Here is a 20,857-nt window from a genome sequence, read left to right on the forward strand (position 1 = left end):
CAGGTGACCCACTGGATATATATCCACTCTCATTATTGAGATGGCCAAACAATCAGACCATGAAATTGGCAAGAACAACAGAATCTAACCATGAAGTAGTTCGATTGGCTGTCTAGTGGAAAGGTCGGTGCCACAGCCGAGATTCACCCATCCAGTCCACTCACGATTCTCTGTGGGGAGGTTACCCCATTGGATTATTTCCACACCCGACCTCAATTCTTCTATCCTGCACATCTACTAACTCCTTCAATAGGTGTGTGCTCAGAAAATGAAAACTCATTTTAGGCTTAGCCTAAGTGACACAGTTTAGAAAGTCAATCGTTTATGAATTGTATTGACTTTCTTTTTAGTCTTTTGTTACCTTCAGAAGTCAAGTATGAGTGAAGCTAGAATGAGCCTCTCTACTTTCTCTCCAATAATGAGGGGTAATTGGGTTTGGCAATACCACACACACAGGTATCAACATATTCATGTTTCATCTTAGAAACTCTGATAGGTTCCACTAAGGCACCAATGTTTATAAGTGCAAGGTTCTCAAGGTTGAATGGCACGCCCCTATATCTGATTCATCCTAGTTCTGCTTGAGGAAGTCCCTTTTTTCTCTCACATTCTCTTCAAATTTGAGATTTGGTGTTTTGACAAATAACAAGTCTTGAATTCTTTAAGGGACCACGTCAGTATTACCTGGCTGTTCCATTTGCTTGCAGGGGGATAGGAACTGGTGAGCCACTGGTGCATTCAGCTGGTATCTGGTGTCTCATGGCCCATCCCCCATGAGTGATGGTATTTTCCTCTTCGTCTTTTCCAGTTGACTGCTTGGATCCCACCTGCTCCAGCCATGGGGTCTGTGTAAATGGAGAATGCCTTTGCAGCCCTGGCTGGGGTGGCCTAAACTGTGAGCTGGCGAGGGTCCAGTGCCCAGACCAGTGCAGCGGGCACGGCACCTACCTCCCCGACACGGGCCTCTGCAGCTGCGATCCCAACTGGATGGGTCCCGACTGCTCCGTTGGTAAGCCATGAGATCTTCTGCTCACTTTCCCCAACACGTGTGTCCTGTGTCCTCCCATGAGCCCAAATGCATGGGCATCTACTCCTCACGCTCAGCTGGGGACATAGGGCCTTTGGTCCCTGGACTTTGGTCTCTTAACTCTCTTCTCCTCCGTCATGAAGTCAGTGAGAAACAAACAAACAAAAAAAGCCACTGCATAGGTTCTCGTACCTCGCTGGTCCATCCCTGCAAAGGGATGAGGGGCCCCAGAGGGATGCTTCCGTTTGCATTATGAATTTCCTTATGTGTGCTCCCTAAAGGTACCAGAAAGCCGAAACAGAACAATTCAGTCCCAGGCAAGCTGAATGGAACATCCTATAAAACAGAAAAGAGGCTCCCTCGGGTGCAGCGAGAACCTTCTATAAAACTCCGCAGTACTCCCGTGGCAGGCAGATAATGAAGTTGTGCTGTACACTTTGTTTTCCTAAAATTAAGAGTGTGTGTCTTACCTCCCAAGTGACCTTACAATGGAATGGTTCAACAGTTCAAGCCAGCCCTAGCCTTCCTGGGAAGGGTTCCCCTCACACTGACAAGTGCCCATCCAAGCAAGTGATCATGGTCCCGCCCCCTTCCTCCGGTAGCGAGACAGCTGTCAGATTGCCAGGCAGTCAGGAAGTGAATCTATGCGGAGCTTTGCCGACCGTGGGAAAGAAATGAATATTTCACTGCCAAAAGCAAAAGAGAAGCGTCAGTTAACATGGGCTGTTTTGGAAACCACTTGAGTCTGGCTTCAGCTCCGATGCTGGTGGTCCAGGCCAAACCCTGCAAAGGATGAGGGGAGGGGAGCCCACTGTGCTGATGACACGCTGTGTGACCCTCCCCCGTGGTCTGATGTCCCCTCCTGGGCCCCACGAGCCACGCCCCCCTCAGTAGTCCGTCCTGAGGATGAATGTCCGGCACGTGCTTGTCCTCGCGTGAGAGGTCTGGAAAGCCAGAGAGTGCATATCTGTCTGTCTGTCTCCTCCCCACGCACAAAAGACTTTGAGCTCCTTTGAGAAAGAGGCTGTGTAAATGCAGCACAGCTCCAGGATCATCGTTGCTACAAGGTGCAGGAATGACGTCACCATGTGGCCCCCAATGGGCCTTTGATCAGTTCAGGCTCTCAAGGGGGACAATGACCCAGCAGGCTAAGGAGTCAGATTCCCAGGTCTCTTCTCAGGGGGGCACCTCCCAGGGAACTCCGCCAGAGTGGATGGCCTCGGCCCCACAGCAGTGGTTCTCACACTCTGGTGAGCATCAAGCCTACCTGGAGGACATGTTAGAACAGATTCCCGAGCCCCACTCCCAGTTTCTCATTCAGAGGGTCCAACCGAGGCACAGGCTCCCAGGGGACCGTGCTGCTGCTGGGCCAGAGCACCACTGCTCTGCAGAATCTGTAACAATGCACTCGTCCCCGGCCAGTGGAGAGAAAGGCCTCCCAAGGTGACAGAGTTATGGGCCGTGGGGCCTGCGCCAGGGCCCCGGGCCAGGTGCGTGGTCTGGCCTCCCGCGGAGGGTGTCGCCAGGGTGGTGTTGAGCTGTAATCATTGTTTTTCTTCCAGAAGTGTGCTCAGTAGACTGTGGCACTCACGGCGTCTGCATCGGGGGAGCCTGCCGCTGTGAAGAGGGCTGGACAGGCGCCGCTTGTGACCAACGCGTGTGCCACCCCCGCTGCATTGAGCACGGGACCTGTAAAGATGGCAAATGTGAATGCCGAGAGGGCTGGAATGGTGAACACTGCACCATTGGTAGGCAAACGGCAGGCACCGAAACAGGCACATATTGCTTTATTTTCATAAATCGTAGATCGATAGTGATGGTCGTGCATTGCAACCGGCTGTTCCTTCAGGGACACGAGTGCTCTCCAACCTTCTCGCTGCCTCTCCAAATCCCCACGGGGGTGGCGAAGGGAAAAGCAAGGTTCCCTATCGGAAAAGGCTTTCCCTGCTTTCCAGAATTCAAGATTGGGAGGAAAGGGACCGAATTAGACGATCCATCCAAATTTCTGATCTTGCGGAGGGGAAATGCACATGCATGGGAAATTGTTGGGGCCTGGAGATTCAAGCTCCCCAATGACTGTGGTCTGCCTGTCACCCCTTTTTCGATGTTCGTGCAGCTGGCTGGGCCCCTGGATCCTTGCTTGCTGGCAACAATTGAACTCGTTTATTTTAGACGAGGTTGGATGCAGGCAGGCTCCCAGGTTTCCTGGGTAGCCAAGGACCACTGTCATAGGTTTGAGCATCCTCTTGCTGTCCCTAGACCAGGCTTCCTCCTGGGCCCATCACCACCCCCGTCACTGAATGTCTCCTCTGGTCCCATTTCATTCTCACTCGGCCCCCTCTCTGTGTAAGCTTCCGACTGAGAGGGTTTTAAAGATCATTTCCTTTGTTGAGAAGTAATAGTTCTCAAGTGTTTTTTTTTTGGGGGGGGAGCATTTGTTTGTTTTTTGTTATTCTTATAGTTTGAGTGGGGAAATACTTGATTGACTGTACCCAATGCCCCTTTAATTGAGGAGAAGGACGCCAAAGCTCTGGTTTTCCACATCCCTCAGACAGTTGAGCGCCCCTACATCTTACCTCCAGTTTTCAGCTCTGCTGTTTTATCAAGTCAGGTCCGGGGTCCATTTCATGCCAAGCTGGCTAATTCACTTGCTTGCATGAAAACGCTCAGAGATGTCTCCAGCCAAACTCCTGCCTTGCCCCCTTGAAGTCACTTGGGTTCTAGCTGTCATGTTGGGGGCCCTCTTCTCTGTCCCACCCCAAAACCCTAGTCATAGGTTGTCCACCTGGAGTGAGAGACGGGGGTGAGGAGCTTATCCAGGGCTGACTCGTGGGGCCAGACTCAGTTTCCCATGCTGTTCATTTGGGCGCTCAGGCAGAGGTAAAGTGCACTCTGCATTAGACTTCCCTGTTCCATCTAATTGGACATCCAAGGGGCAGCACGCCGATCAGGCCATTTCCGTAGCACTGGGACCCTGCCGGGACAGCCTGTTGGCAGTGAATTGTTTTTGCAATCTCTCAATGATGCTTCAGACCCTGCTCCCCCTGCAGCCACTTTCATCTTCAGCTCCCTGCAGAGTCGGGGGGAGAATTCAGAAGACTTTTAGGGGAGGGGTGTGCACAGCCCACTGCAGGACAGTTTGAGATTCTTACTAATAGCTTCCACTGTCAGGGACGTTCCCTGTGCCATATTTTTGCATGCCTACTGTGATTTTAAATACTTCCCAGTTCTCCATACTTCTATTGCCCCTGACCTTCCCCCCAGAAGAGCTCTTGCCCCCCAATAATCTTTAGGTAGAAAATCTACTTTCTTTCCATCCACACAACCCAGCTTCCCCTCCCCAGGGCTCTCCCCTTCCCACATCTGCTGAGGATGTAGTGCCCCACAGGGATGCCTGCTGGCTCTCTCCTCCCTACCACCCTCTCTACTCTGGGAATAGCTCACAGGAGGGCAGCCCAGATGGATCAGAGCAAACCATGGCCAGCGGGGCAGAATCTGGCCTGCTGCCTGTTGTTCTATGGCTTTTGAGCTAAGAATAGTTTTTACATTTATTATTAAGCATTGAAAAAAATTTAATATCTTCTTGCACTTGACAATTACATGAAATTCAAGTTTCAGTGTCCGTAAACAAATGTTGTTAGTAGACAGCCACATCCTCTCATGGGTGTACTGTCAGTTTCCACATGTGTCGCTGCGTTGGATGATTGGGACAGAGGCCTCCTGGTCCACAAAGTCATTTGTTATCTGGTCCTTTACAGAAAAAAAAGAAAAGGCCAATCCTGAATTAGAGACTCACACAATTCTTGATGGAGAGAGAGGAGAAAGAGAGGTGGGTCAGCTTGGATGAGGAGAAGGACCCCTGTTGTGGCTTGAAGGACATCAGGGGCCGAGAGAAAGGGAGAAGGTGCTGGTATCAGCACATGGAGTGGAGAGAAAACTAGAGTTGAGGTGAAGTGTCTCTGGGGCCTTTGGAAATGAGATGAGAAGATGACTCAGTAGAAAATGGTGAGGACATGGCCAGCAGAGAACACAGGAGATGTCTCGTTCTAGCTAGCCCTCCAGGAGGGATGCATTGGAAAAAGGTGTTTCTGCTCCTTGAAATGTTTGGTTCAAGATTCACATCTTCATGCGTTAAGATTCATGAGTTCTTGAGAGTCATAGAGGAAATGCAAATTTATATGCCACGTCAAGCTCCCAAAATGAAGAGAGTGGTGATCCAGGCAAGCCTCTTGTTCAGAACAGTGATCTCTCGTGACTTTATGAGTTACTTACAACTGTGTAATTTTCAAAGATCTTTATCACCAAGTCTTTGCTTGCGAGAAATTAGAGCTCTCTGGTTTCATTTGTAGGATAGATGCTGTCTCCTCATAGCTGTGTTCCCTGGGGTTTACTCAAAAAAGAAAAGAAAAAAAAAGGCCAGACATACCTTGGTTGCTGAGACTTGCTATTCAGAAGCTAGAGATGTTCATAGGCGCATAATTGCTTCCTTTGCTTTTCCCCCTCTGGCCCCAGAGCTGTTGCGTGAAGTTTTCATCTTTTATTTTGAGCAGACACTCCTGTCCATTCATTTTAAGTAAATGCCACAATTTACAAACACAGAGAAAGGAAAGAGGGGCTTCTTGGTTCACTCCAAGCAGAACCTCAAATGCTGTATTTTGAAAATAGAAAGAGATAAGAATGAAATGGCACCTGGTCTGCAAACAATGTACTGGGGGATTGGGGGTAAGGGGGAGCACTGGGTGGCTATGGTTGGGGAAATTGGGTTGCCTGTGGCCTATCTTCAGAAGGTCATACGGAGGCTGTTTGCTTGGGTCATTGCCAATAGTCCACTGAATAACTCCCATCAGCACTTGTGGATCAGATTTATTTTGCTGAAGGAAATAAGATGATAGATTGCGGTGGCGGGGGGCGGGGGGGGGGGGCGAGGGGGTGGAGAGGATGAGGGTAAAACCATAGACTTCTAACACAATAGGGTCGAGTCTTCGGGATCTAGCCATGTTTGGCCAAATGCACTTTGGGAATTTTTTCAACCAAATCATATTTTTTATATTTGGAAAGTGAGTACATATCACTAGAGATTAAATATAAGGAATACCATTTCAATGGTAACCATTAGAGCTAAGTTATTGGTAGCCTGGATTCCACCAAGCAACAATTCTTATATTACCTCTTCTAACAAGTTAATACAAGGTATGGCTAAAAGTTACAGAATTGCATAAAGAAGAAATAAGCTTTGAATCCAAATCAAGCACAATTCATGTATATCCTTGCAATATATTAGCATTATTTGGATAGGCTGCGTTTATTCTTATGAATAAGTCAGAAGGCATATTGTGTGGGTAGAATCGCTTTATTCTAAAATGGGTTGTTTTTTCTATAACCTGCCCCTACCACCACAGCCACCCCTTACTAATACAGGGGATTTAACTGCAGAAAGCCATCCAAGGCTATAGCACCAGGGCATAAAGGAACCAAAGAATACGTCAAAAATCACGACCAACTATGGTAAACTGGGAGAAGCATCTCTTGCATTATAAAGAAATAGAATAGATGTTAGTTGTGTTTTGTGAGCAGAATAGTTGGGCAGTACAGGGAGAAACCAACAATCATGTTGCCATTGAATGCAAGGAGGAAAGCTAATTATCTCCTGAATGTGGACTGTCCAGACGTCCATTCTGAATAATACAACCTAACATGCCCATAGAATAAATCCACCAACACTAGGTGAACTGTAGGGTGTCTGGGCAGCGAGTAATGTCTGTAATGGTTATTTCAGCTTGTTTGTTTTGTCTTCTGTGATCCTGACCTCCAGTTGCTTTTCAGAATCATGAGGACTCTGTTTCTAGGACCGTGTGGGGCTGAGTGACCTGCCCATGTGCCACAAGTCAGAAAAGTTTTCTCTTTCCTCTGTCGCACTGGGGCCCTTCTATTTTTCCTCTTTAATTGGTTGGGGGAAGAAATAGGTTCTTGTGATGTTAATAAGGAAAATGAGTCTTTACCCAAGGTAGAACCAGCCGTGAGAGGATCTGATGGGCTGATTAAGCGATTGTCATCTAAAGTAGACAGGTCACAGTCCAAGAGGGAGAGAGCTTCAGAACTACAGGGAACAGGTTGGGAAGAAAACGGCTGTCAAAATTAGCCAACTTCAAACTGAATGCGGCTGCTTCTGCATCGCAGTCCGGCTTCATTCTATGTTACGGAAACTTTCTTCTTGAAGCTATTACCCTTGAACATCGAACTTTTGTGACTCTATGCTGAGATCAAATTGAGATGAAATTAACCACTGTGGAAGGGTCTGTGGAAGCAGCTAATTCTCCGATTGGTTAATTAACCCATCCTCTGGGGGCCCTGACTTGGAGTCTGGCCTAGGAGCTTCATCTTTTTTTTTTTAAGTAAAACCCTAAAGTGATGGTCTTTCATGTTAAAAATTATAAACAACTCTTAGCAAAGAACAAAAGATGTCCCACTTCTAATTTGCCCCGCCCCCCCGCCCCCACAATTTGGCCAAAATGTGAGCCTTCTTATTGAAGACCGACAATTGCCATGTGCCCAGAAGTTCTCGCTGAATCTGGGTCAGGCGGTCTGCATAGGTTTCTTACCCAAACCCAGAACAAGGGCCAGGAGGTAGAAGTTACAGGGACACATTTTCACAGCACTGCAAAAGGTGAGCTACAAGGAAAGGGGGAAACTGCCTCACCAATTTAGAACACACGTGGATGAGATCTCTAAGTTCCTGTCCACATGTCCAGAATTTTATTGCTTTTGATGCAAAATCATGAATGGGCTGTTCTAGCACAATCAGATCTTTCTTCTGTTGGAGCAGGGAGAGTTTCCTGCTTGGCTCCATAATATACATTTTACATTAAAGGGTACATCGAGCAGAGGGCTGGCTCAGCTGGTGATGTGTTGTTCAATTATTGAAGATAGTCAGTGATGCTTTGCTGTTAGTCTGTCTGCTCATCTTAGTTCCCATCTATATCCAGTTTATCTAGTGCAGCGGTTCTCAACCTGTGGGTCGTGACCCCTTTGGGGGTCGAACGACCCTTTCACAGGGGTCGCCTAAGACCATCGGAAAACACATATATAATTACATATTGTTTTTGTGATTGATTACTATGCTTTAATTATGTTCAATTTGTAACAATGAAAATACATCCTGCATATCAGATATTTACATTACGATTCATAACAGTAGCAAAATTACAGTTAAGAAGTAGTAACGAAAATAATTTTATGGTTGGGGGTCACCACAACATGAGGAACTGTATTAAAGGGTCGCGGCATTAGGAAGGTTGAGAACCACTGATCTAGTGTATCTTTGGTGCATTGAAAGACATTCTTAGTCTGAATAACCAGGCTCCACTTCATCCATTTATATTCGTGTTTGTTAAAAGAGGGAGATGGTGTTAAAGTAGGGACTCGTCTATCTGTGTCCACTGCTCTTGGACTCAGGACAATGCTAGTGTGATAATGAAGTGCTCAAGACAGAGGCTTTTGTGTGCATCTTCCCAAGGTCAAATCTAAGCAAGTTTCCTAATGTCTGTGTGCCTCAGTTTCTTTGTCTGTAAAATGGGGATACTAAAACTACCTACCTCCCTGGGTTATATGTAAAGTACTTGGCAGAGTGTCCACCATACAGTAAGAGCCAAATAAATGTGAGCTGATGTCATCATCATCACCGTCACCATCACATCATTATCTAGTACCAGTGTAAGGAACTAAAGGGCAGGGATGATTATCAAACTAAATTCTCACTAACACATTTCTACTAATTTCGACCTCCCTTTGACCTATCTGCCTCCCATCCATCGGGCAGTTGAAAGCATGTCAAAAATAACACCGACCCACTATTAATTTCCTAAAAAAAAGTTCTGTAACGTGGCTGGAACCTGGTTCTTACAGAGAAGCATAAACTGCCTCTCTTACCTGGAATTAAACCTGCTTCTCTTACCAAACATCCCAATAGTACCTGGAATCAAAAATCTGAATGTCTTTATGTTAATAGAGGCGTTTTGTGAAGTTGGAGTTGGCTACTTTCAACCAAAATTTCTCAAACTAGGTCTATGAGAACTTGTTTTTAACTCTGGATTGATTTTTATAATAAGTACAGTTTAAAAACAACCTTTTTTGAAGTAGAAGTTTGGGATTCTGCTGTTATTGAATAGAATAAAATTTCAGACGTTAGGACGGATACTCTTCTCTAAGAAGGAACCTGACATCTCTCACGTTTGAGGATGCTGCCAGGTCAGGGTCTCTTAGAACACCTTGTCCCGGCCTCTCCTTGTCTTACTCCATCTCGTTCCTCAGGGCTCTGGGTGCCACATTTATATTTGCAGTGGTGCCGCGCACAGGAACAACCCAGGAGGCTCTACTTAGTAACACACATCCCTTTGGGAGACCCAAACTCTCACTGATTTCTGTTCCTATTCAGCCCAATAAGCTCCACAATTATCCTCATTCCTCCCATGCTGCAATTGCTCCACTCCTTGGAGCAAGACCCCTGGGTAACATCTGGGTAGTCTTTGCAACTCCTTGGCTCGTCTCCTGGGTTAGCAGGAGCCACACAGAGAATCCCAGATGCTCATGTGAGAGGCAGATTTCGCGTTTCTTCCCAAGTTGCCTGCCTAATGGGGTTCCATCTCAGACCAGGCCGCTGCTGTTATCACGCTCTGTTTTACAGCCTCCTTCAAAAGGCTCGCCTCGGTGGCCTTTGGAAAACAGGTGTCATTGTTGCACAAACCCACCAGCCAGAGGCCGGGCCCGTTGCTTTCCTCCTTGTCCTTCCGTCATGCATTTCTGTGCATCATTGTCATCGGACCCACCGAAGGCCACCCTGTCATTGACCATCTCTGAGCTTTTCCCTTCACGGGTAACAAAGAAACTGCACCAAATCGCGCAGCTAGGAGAGAGCTAAGTATTTCATCATAAACATTCTCGGGATAATTAGAATGGATTAAATTACAAGAGGAAATGCATTTAGTTAATCTTTCTTCTAATTAAAAAAATATCCCTAGTTTTAAGTAAAGTGTTTGTTCTTAAAAACATATTTTCTTTGTAATCAGTTAAGGGGGAGGAGGCCTGGTTGGTCCTCAATGATAGGAAGCAACATCTGCAAAGTAATTAAAAGCTGCCAGCCAGTGGGGTTTTTTATTATTATTATTGAGATCCTTACGGAGCCTGCTCAGTCTCCTCTGGTGGCTTTCACCACGGAATTCTCTGCAAACGACCTCATTCCGTGGCTCATGGTGGCGTTACTGTCTTTCTGTTCCCAGGTCGTTGGAGATGTGGTTGACTCCTCTTGGTCAAGTGCCAAGTGAGGAAACTAATTCTGTAGAGGTATATATACTTCTCCACATGGTCAGGGAAATTAGTCAAAATGAGTAGGTGACATGAGACATGGCTCAACTCAATTGCAGAACTTACTCCCACTTTCAACCCAAATATTTCTAGAAGTTTCTGTGGGGTCTTACATGCTCATGATTAGCCCATTCGGGTTCTTCCAGCTTGGTGTTCTCATTAAAGTCTGCTGCCTATGAAATTCACTTCAGGGGAACCCTACAGGACCGCCCCTCTAACAGGGTCCGTGCCAGGGGTGTGTGAGCCGGCACCCTTAGCCCCACTTAGCTGAATTCACACAGCGAAGGAGAGGCTGCCACCCTCCCCCACGCCGGGGCACTTTATCAGCTGGCTCCATCCATGCTCCTTTGAGAAAACAGCCTTTCACGTTTTGCCAATAGCTCCTCTTGCCTACGTCCAGGGCTTGTCCCCGGGCTGGGCTGCAGAACAGACACCAGGGGGTCCTTTGCTTCTACTCGCCTCTCCCGGCCCTCAGACACCCCACACACTCCCAGGGCTGGTGGGGGTTGCCCCAGTTCTTCACACGCAGCCAGGCTCCGAATCCCAATTTGGACTCAAGTAGGACCCCTGGCATCTTCACAGCCATCTCTTCACAAAAACCTCCTGCTGCTCCTCCTGTATGTCAAGGGTTCCTTCCACTCTGTGTCAGCTCAAGGGCAGATGAGAGCCCTGAGGTCTCCCACCCTCAGGACGGTTGTGTCACGGGAGGAATGGAGAGAGAACAGCTTCCATATCCTCCAGGCTCCAGGCTTCCAGCAGTTTCTGGCGTGGCTCTTTGAGGCTGACAGCTCTAACCACCCAGCGCCACGCAGCCCAAATCACTACATCACAACAATTGCATCCTGCCAGACCCCAGAGAAAGGAAGGTTCTAGAGACAGAAAGCCCCACATCAGTGCTGCTCAAAAAAAAATTAAAATTGATGAGACTCCTGGGCCACACATTTCAAGCGTGGCCGCAGCAGCACCTGCTCAAATTGGCAATGACGTCGTTCAGAACATGGCCCAGAAGGGTCGTCTGTCTAAGCAGAGTCCTGGGCTCTGATACTTGTGAATGGCATTTCTTTATTTTTCTTTTTTTAATGATGCTTTAACATCAAGAGGAATTGCCAGACAGTCCTAATTGTCTAGAAATAATGCCGGAGGGTGTGGGCCCCAATGGTTACGAAATAACCGCCTCCCAAGCACCGAGGAGACCTTTGTACCTGAGTTTATCCCAACAAGTGAACAAGGCGACCACATCGGAAACACTCACTCTCTAACGACAGGAAACGTGGAGCCACCGGCGGCTTCCGCTTTGCAGGGAGCGCCTGGCAGCAGGCAGTGAGCTGTTCCTCTCCGTGAGGGGCATGAGAGCCCAGAGCCCAGATGTCACTGCTGACCGCCATGCCCATAGGCTAGGAGAGAGACTGAAGACATTGGAGGCATAAGAGAAACTAGCTTTTCCCTGTTAACTGGGGAGCACAGACACGTCGAGTCGGGCCCCTTACGCATGTGGCTATCAACACCACGCCACACCTTGAATGTGCACTGATTTAACTTTTTCCATTTAATGGGGCCAAGAAAGCGCTGTATCCCTTCACTTACGGACCTGCTCTCTGGGGGTCTCATATGGGAAATGTTATCATAGCCTAGAGCAGTGATGGTGAACCTATGACACACGTGTCAGAGGTGACACGTGAACTCATTTTCTTGGTTTATTTTTCTTCGTTAAATGGCATTTAAATATGTAAAATAAATATCAAAAATATAAGTCTTTGTTTTACTATGGTTGCAAATATCAAAAAATTTCTATATGTGACACGGCACCAGAGTTAAGTTAGGGTTTTTCAAAATGCTGACACGCCGAGCTCAAAAGGTTCACCATCACTGGCCTAGAGCTGCCTGGTGCAGGAATCCACCTACCCGAGTTAAACAGCTTGGAGCACATAATACACAGCACCCACTCCACGCTCGCAGAATCTCCCACACGGCGTTTGTGGAATGTAACATCCTCCTCTCCGCTCACTATGAACACTCACTGGCGATGCGTTGCTCTTGTCCTTATGGTGCGGTGAGCGGGTGAGGCTGGTGTGGGGAAAGGTGTAGCGAAGGAGTTAAATGCAGGAGCTCTGGGATCTGACAGGCCTGGCTTCGAATCCAGCCTCCATCAGCTGCAAGCTGGGTGGCCTCTGCCCAGTTATGTAACTTCCATACCTGATTTTTTTCCATCCATCAATCAGAAACAATGACACCTAAGGGTGACTGTGGTGAGGACTTCACTTAACAGTGTTGACACTCCATAAATGTTCCCTTAGCCCTGGCCGGTTTGGCTCAGTGGATAGAGTGTCGGCCTGCGGACTGAAGGGTCCCAGTTCAATTCCGGTCAAGGGCACATGCCCAGGTTTCAGGCATGATCCCCAGTACGCGGCGTGCAGGAGGCAGCCAATCAATGATTCTCTCTCATCATTGATGTTTCTATCTCTCTCTCCCTCTCCCTTCCTTTTTGAAATTAATTTTAAAAAATAATAATAATTAGTGCCACACCGTCCTGCCTTGACCTTAGTTTGTCCAGTGTGTCTTTTCAGAGCGACCAGTTAAGGGAGCGTTAACGGTGTCATACGACCACACAAGGCAGGGGCCCAAAACCCCAGGAAGAGAGGCTGGTGGGAACCCTGATGGGTTAAGCCAGGTGTCTGGGCCCTCTTCCTGTTTCACTCCTGCGGGAGGAGCTTGGGATACCTGGGTTATACGGCCTAAAGAAGGGAGAACCGAGGGAGCGAGAGACAAGCAGGGAGAGTGTAGAAATGGCCCAGGGAGGATCCGACTGCCATTGTAACAACATGTGTGTTAGAAACAGAAGCCAGAGAACCACACGTATGTTATCGCGTGCATGTCAGGGCCCACACCTGCTCTGTCTGCTTCCAGCTGAGCAGTGGCTGCTGTGGTCATTCATTTGTGGAGCATCGGCTGAGCACCTGATGGGGGCTGGGTGCGGCCCGTACTTCCTCTGGGTGACCCCTGGGCAGCGGGGCTCAGAGAGAAGGGGTTAACAGAGGGGTGGCGACGGTCTGAGGAAATGTAGACCCCCCACTGCTTAGCCTCCTCATGAGACTTTGCTGTTTTCTAATTCGAGACACCTTTCCTGGAGTTTCTGCCAATAATTTTTGGTTGACTTCTCAGCATTCTTCCTGGCTCACAGCTTCCCAAGGCGATCAGGAAGGAAGGAAGCCTTCGACTTCAAATGGTAGTTTGAGTTCATTTGTTACACAGTGTAATTAAGTAAAAGAAAGCAGTCAGGTATCAAACTGTGTGGATACACACAAATGACTCCCTCATAACTGTTAATATTTTCAACAATGCAAGAAATTTAGTTAAATCAAATGAAGATGGCAACTCATTAAATTTTTATTTTCCTCCCTATCCTTATTTATCTTTTAATCCTCCATATATGGCACAACATGTTCTTGTTAAATAACACTCGTTAATTAAGTCTCATCTTCTCTTAGCTGTGGCTATATTTTTATTGATTAGGAAAACCTTCAGACGTTTATAATCTAATTTAGTTGGCTTAGTGCTTGGGCATCTCTCAGGAAGAAAACCTTGAGGTTTAAAGGTGGAATGACTGGCGAGGAAAGGGAGTGGGAGAAACCAAGTTTTCTTTTCGTCCCCCCTGGCAGGAGGAGGCTGGGCCGGCCTCTCCTCTGTTAGGGGAGTTGGCCTAGATTTGGATAATGAGGGCACTATGAATTCAGTCTCTTTGTTGACTGCAAGAAAGAGGAGGGAGGGCAGAAAGAGTTGTAGATGCCAATGCCCCTGAGTGGATGAGGCTAGAGCAACGTGAGTGCACCGCGCAGGGGGTAGGACAGTAGGGAGTGGTTTCAAACAGGAAAGGGAAGCACATCTGCGCAGGGCGAACACGCCCACCTCCTGCTGAATGTTGCCCAGGAGCCTAGTTTTGCCAAATTTTCTAATTCTCGATAGAAGCCAGAAATCAGGGTTGTTACGCATAGTCTCCCAATTCTCAAAAGTTGGCAAGCAATTCAAAGTGTGTGAGAGTGCTGTGCAGGTCCTGCAAAGGAGACGGGGTGGGAGCAAAGGGAGCCCCCGTCTGTGGCCATGACACATCCCCTCTGCAGGTTGGAACTTAATCCGGGAACATCACTGGCCTGGATTGAGACTGGGACAGCTTTGGCTCCTTTTCTTTGATGGCCCAGCTCTCCTGGTGACCGGTTTAAACTGGCAGAAGTCTCCATACCAGGCTACACTGGGGACACTTTGCACTTACACAGTGAATTTTCTCCAAGGAGCTCAAAAGACTTTGTGTTGCCTCAGTCAACCTCACAACAACCCCCAGGAAGCAGGCAGGTAGCTATTGCCCCCAGACACACAATGAGCATCAGCAGAGAGCATTGTACACAAGGCAGCTAGGTTGACTCATTGATTTAAATCCATGGCCTACATACTTGGCAAGCACAGCATCCAAGAGGCATGGGTTTCCCTTGACTGCCCCCTCTGCTGCCCTTTTTGGCTTTTCTTCCTTCCATCTGCTCTAGTTGACGGCTAAGCCCCACATCTCAACAATGTACAGGCAAACCCAGCCAGCAACTACTTCCTGTCGTGTGTGTGTGTGTGTGTGTGTACACATCTGTGTGTGCATGCATGTGTGTGTGCCCATCTGACTTCGCGGCAGGCGCAGCATGGTCCATCCCCACCCATTCTAGCACGTCTCCGCACTGGTCTTTGGTCTGATGCCACGCTCTGAAATGCTACTTTTGCAAATGTTCAACACCTAGAAACTTCAAATAGGTGTCTTTAGGATTCTAGACACGTGCTAATGACTCATGCTGCTGGGGGCTCCCATGTCACTTTCTCTTCCTTAGACCGATAGAATTTCCATCTCCCTCACAGAGCCGGCATCCATGCCCACTCTTTGGCCAATGGGTTAACAGGAATGGCCATGTAAAGCTGTGATGAGGGCCCCAGTGCTACAGTGAAGGGCTGGGAGCAAAGATCTCTGAGTTGCTTTGAGTGAGACAGCCGAGAAAGTCACACTGACCAGCAGTGATTGGAGTTCTACCTCTGTCATCATTTCCCCTCTGTGACTGCCCAGCCCCTTCCCCTTGCTTGATAGGCATAGCGCTCTCTGCCCTGCTCTATTCAGAGGGATCTTCCCAGAAAGAAGGTTACCAGCAGGGTAACCTGGTGATCCTTCTCCCAGGAGAGCAGAGCACAAGTGTCCTGCATTTTACAGATTGCCCTGTTCTTCCTCCCAAATCAGCTCAGCTCCAGCTACCGTTCCCAGCATGATAGTGCACTGCAGTCACTCACCATCTCTGCCTGCGAGTATATCATAAACACTCTTCAGAGGCAGGTGCAGAACCAGAGAAACACGTGGCCATTTCAAATGCATGTGTTGGGGAGAGAACTGGACTTACTGACCTTAGATGAACAGAGGCTGGCGTGCCCACCCACTTCCCACCTGACCCCGCCGATCAGACACTGACCAGTCAAAGCAGACTGCCTCCTCTGGAAACTTGAAAGATCCCACAGAAAAATGTTGGCAATCTCTTGGTCTGGTCAGATGTGCAGTGGCTTGAGCAGCCAGATCCAATAATGCTGATTTAGCTCTTCCCAAGAGGTCAAAATCAATATTGCATGTCTCTAAGGTAGGAGATGTTTGAAGTACTTGAAGAGGTGGCTTTCTTTGCTGCCTTGGGAGCAAGTGCCTTGGCTGTCTGCATGGCTGTTCAGAACGGAAACTTTCAAAGGTCAGCGAGGCTCCTCTTGGGCTTCATTCATCACGCCTCTCAAGGTGTCATGCCAACAAGTCACCGTTTGTATGTTTTATCCACATACACGAACATACATACATTCTTGGGAGTTAAAGGTCACCCTGTTGGGGACACCTCTGGTATAACAGCCTCAGGATGACATTCTAGAAATTCAAAAATGTCAGGGAAGCCCCCGGCATCCTCGGTGCTGCCGAATCCGGTGAAGCCCGAAGTGTCCTGTCGGACAGTGAACGGAGATGACCCCGGACAGTCGGTCTGCCGGCAGATTCAAGTCCACCCGGCTGAACTGGCCTTCGGGTCCGATTGGCTCCTACAGGCAATCAGGGACAGCCAGGGAGGTTCTCGTGTAGACGCACTGCTCAGCAGGAAGTGGCACTCCAGGCTGAGCTAGTGTCCGGCTAGACCAGCAGGCCACGTGGACGCCGGGTTCACTGCTCTCGGCACACTGGGACGGCTCTTTCTTGCCATTTGCATTCTGTTCCCATCCCCAGTGAGGTTGGCTTACACCAAGTAATGCAACCTTAAAATATTTTCTGAGCAGTGAAGGTGCATATGACAGCGTTATAAAATCATGTCTTTCAGGAGACATTAACCCGTTACTGATCCTGATCACAGCGAGGTCAAAAGCCAAGATCGTGAGGGGAAGGAGGTAGAGGCCCTGGAAACAGCATGAAACCGATTCATACAGGCAGTAGTTCAAGCCAGGCTGGGAACTATAGAGGCTAGAAATGCACAATGCTGGAGGGGAGGGGTTTTCCTGTTTATTTGTTTTCCTACCAGGCTGTGCCTTCACCCCTTTCCCTTGCAACCAACCCTTGGAACATGGTCGCTGGGAGAGTCCATTCCTTCAGTTTGGCCAAATGCTGGCTCGGGTTTATACCAAACCACTGTGGACTAAAATAATGAGAAAGGCCAAATAATTGATTTTTTTATGTGTTTTGAATTTACTGATTGACTGAATTCCCTTTTCAGATAATAACAGCTCACATTATCCAGCCTCCATGCTGGATTCTTCACATAGCTTCTCTCATCTACTCCTCATATCAATTTTATGAGGTAAAATCTATTACCAGCATCATTGTACAGGTGAGAGACCTGGCTCTGAGAGGTTAAGCAATTGGTATAAGTCGTAACGTAACTGTCAGCCACAGGGGATGGGGGCGGGGGGGGGGGGGTGAGTTCTAAATCCAGGTTCACTCGACAGAGACCAGGGGTAGCCATTACACTGTTTTGATCACCTGCTTTGACCCCGGGTAGTAGCAGCAAGAGGATGACGTTGGAGGGCAGCAGTGAAATGAAGGTATATGGCACCAGGGAGACAGCCTCTTCTGTTAGGAAAGTCACCCCCTGTAGGAGTGTTCTTTGGTGGGGGGGAGGGGCCATTCCCCTGGCAGAGCACTTTGGGGTGTTCTGCTTTCCCAGTGCCCCCCAGGCCAAAAATGCACTAAGTGATCTCAGATTCCGAAAATGTCTCCCTGCTCTCAGCCCAGGCATCACTAGCCAGCGTCCCTAAATTCAAGCTGACTTTCTATCAGGAGTTCACATTTCCACCAACTTTTCATTAAATTAATTATTCAAAACAATTCCGAGTTCGCGTTCTCACAGCAACTGTAACTCTGCCATGACTATATTAAGGCGTAAATTGAACAGCATGTTTTACAATAAAGTTAATTTTATATTCACCAGAGAACTGAGTTATAGTTGCTGTGGGAACCATCATTTCGGATCTCTCGACTCTGGTGCATTGAAATTCTCAAGCTCAGCATTGCACAGCGCAGTGTGTTCTGCATGGACGCTCGCTGCCTTCACACCTCGCCTGGCTATCCTGAACTTGGAGACCTGTCCGGGTCTAACGTCGCAGCCTTCTAGTTTGCCCAGCCTTCTTGCTTATCCTAGTACCTATGACACTTTACAGAGAAGTAGCCACAAAAACAAGATGATGCCCGTTTTATCTTGAAAATGTCGGTTTGGGGGAGGCGACATCTCTTTGAAGCTCAGATGGGGAGAAGCACCAAGCCTCAGGCAGTGTCAGTGACAGCAGGCGATGCCATTGCACTTATGCGGAGCCAGGATTCCTATCCAGGGTACTTGGGGATCTGTGCTGTATTATCCAGCACACACGGGTGACCTCTGAAAGGTCCAAGTCCTTGCACGTACTATTAATCACGCGGGCACGCGCAGCTGTGCATCAGAACTTACTGGAGCTCCGGAAAAGCTAAACCACATTTCCCAGAGCCATGTAAAACCCAAGCGTCTCTAAATCAAGACGCATTGCGGGGCCTCTCTAAAAGGTACATCAGCAGAACTGGGCTAGAACTCGGGCTGAGTCCTGGTGGTGTGGCATCCGTCGCATACACCAAGGTGAAGACGGAGGCTTGTTGGAAAGGAGTAGCAGAGGGAGATGACCCTCTGAGATGGTCAGAGAGGTGAGGACTCCGTCTACAAGGATTATCGATTGCTGGAGCTTTATTGGAAAAATCAGTCGTGCTTTCTGCCTCCTGGGGGTTGCTCTGCTGCAGTTTGGGAGTGTGGGGGAGACTCTGCAGGTCGGCAGCTGAGCAGCAGGCCCCAGTCACCATTCCATCATCCATTTAGCTAAAATGTGACTTAGCAGAAACCTACTGCTGTTCTGCATGTTTAAAATGTATTTGAAAGGAGAGCTTTTTTGTTTCTCTGTAAATGAGAGGATTTGGAAGAGGACGTTCTTGCCTGCTAAGGGCAAGCTTATTATGCAGAACTGAAGAACAGCACCTAACAATAGCGTAGTCCAGATTGTGGGGATTCTGACTCCCATTCTGTACTCTTTCAGAAAACAAGTTTCTTTATTCCCATGCCGTGCCACACATAAATGCACCTGCTGGTGGAGACTATTGTGAAATTTGTATCTAAAGACCCTGTAAGGGCCAATGGCCTCCCCTCAAGTCCTTGATCAGCTAAAATCTGTGTTAAGAAAACGACTAGAACACTACATGCGAATAGAGTTGCAAAGAGCAGCAGAAGTTCTCGATGACTCGGGGTTACCTGGGTCACAAGGGTGGGAAAGAGTGAATGATGGAAGGCACTGGATTCATGTGTAAGGGTGGGGGTGGGAGACTAAAGAAAAAAGAGGACAGATTGAAATGTTTTTATAGTTTCTGCACCAGGCAGAAAGTAACATAAAAGAAGATAAAATATGGTTACTGTATAAGGTCATTAGACACATCGTGTTTTGAGAACAAATCTTCAGAGAATTTGGAGAGATTGGTTGGTAAGGAAAGCTTAATAAATTAATGAAGATATATAGATAGATGATAGATGATAGATAGATAGATAGATAGATAGATAGAGGATGGATGGATAAATGGCTGGGTGGCTGGATGGAGGATGGGTGGATGGATGGATGGATGGATGGATAGATGGATGAGTGGATGGATGGATGGATGGATGGATACATAAATGGATGGATAAATGGATGGATGGATGGATGGATGGATGAAGGGATGGATGGATGGATTTGGATGGATTGATGGAGATTGCTTTCTCTTTTAGTGTGTTTGAGTGCCATAATTCATATGGGTCAAGCTGACCCATAGGAATAAATAGAATGCAAAGGGATTAAAAGTCCAGGTATAATAACCTGGGATAGTTTTTGGGGAGGTCCAAGGAGACCTGATTGCCAAGAACTAGACAAAGCTGGTGAAATAAATGCAGCTGCATCATCTGGGGTCATTACATTAAGAAAGTTAGGAAGTTTGCTTGCTAGAGCTGTTTCATGTTAGATTGTCAAGCCTGACCCTAGGGACAGAGCCTGGGTGACCCCCTAGTCCTCTGCTCTCCTCCACCCATGCCACCATTTCCCTTCACTTCCAGATGTTGTTTTCAATAGTAAAGCAACTTGAAGAGGCAGGAAGAATCATCACAAAAACCAGCCTCCTCAAGCTCATTTGTTTGCTGATCCCCAACTGAGGAGTTTAATTTGTTTGCATCCACCAGAGTGTTATTTTATGGACAGTGTATTTCATCCTCGGCATTTGTGTCCCAAAAGTCTTTCCTTTTGTAGAGATGTGTAGCGAACCCTAACCACATATAGAATTAGCTGTGCCTCGTAGTCATGGTAGCAGGGCATGGTACAATGCCCAAACCACCACCAGGGCTTAGCAAGACTATCGCTAGAGCCCCCTCCTGGCCAACCTCCCCATCTGCTCTCCTAGTACAAAGGGATCCTTTAAATTTAAGTCAGATCAGGCCACCCCTCTGCTCAAAACCCCCCAGTGGCTTCATTTCATTCAGAATAAAGCCTGTATCCTTCCAGTGGAGTGCGAGGCCTGCGTGACCTGACCCTACACCATCGCTCTGTCCTCTCATTCTCCCTGCACTCACTCTGCTCCAGCCACACTGGCCACCTCGCTGTCCCTCCAACACCCCAAGTGCTGTATGCCTCAGGGCCTTTGCGCCTACAGTGTCCTCCACTTGGACTACTGTCCCCCAGATATTGGCATGACTTGCTTCCTCCCCTCATATAGACTTTTTACTCAAAGGTCACCTTATCAACAAAGACTTCCCTCCCATCCCATGTACAACAGCAATCCCCACCACACACCACCCCCATCACGATCCCCCTCCCTGTTTTTTTCCCTATAGCAATTATCATCATTAATATACTAGATACGGATGTAAAGGGCTGAGCCCCTGGTACTCACTTTTTTTTATTGTGGATCTCCCC

The 20,857-nt window shown here is 47.9% G+C and overlaps 1 protein-coding gene across 1 annotated transcript in view; it reads left to right on the top strand.

Annotated features, from left to right (window-relative positions):
• TENM2 (teneurin transmembrane protein 2) overlaps nt 1–20,857 on the top strand; it is an 881,884-nt gene that overhangs the window by 754,249 nt on the left and 106,778 nt on the right. Inside the window, 2 exon segments of the mRNA XM_023760070.1 lie at nt 809–1,009; nt 2,590–2,775. Of these exon segments, the coding sequence (XP_023615838.1) occupies nt 809–1,009; nt 2,590–2,775 (387 nt within the window).

Source organism: Myotis lucifugus, unplaced genomic scaffold (assembly GCF_000147115.1).
Source record: "Myotis lucifugus unplaced genomic scaffold, Myoluc2.0 scaffold_172, whole genome shotgun sequence".
NCBI lineage: Eukaryota > Metazoa > Chordata > Mammalia > Chiroptera > Vespertilionidae > Myotis > Myotis lucifugus.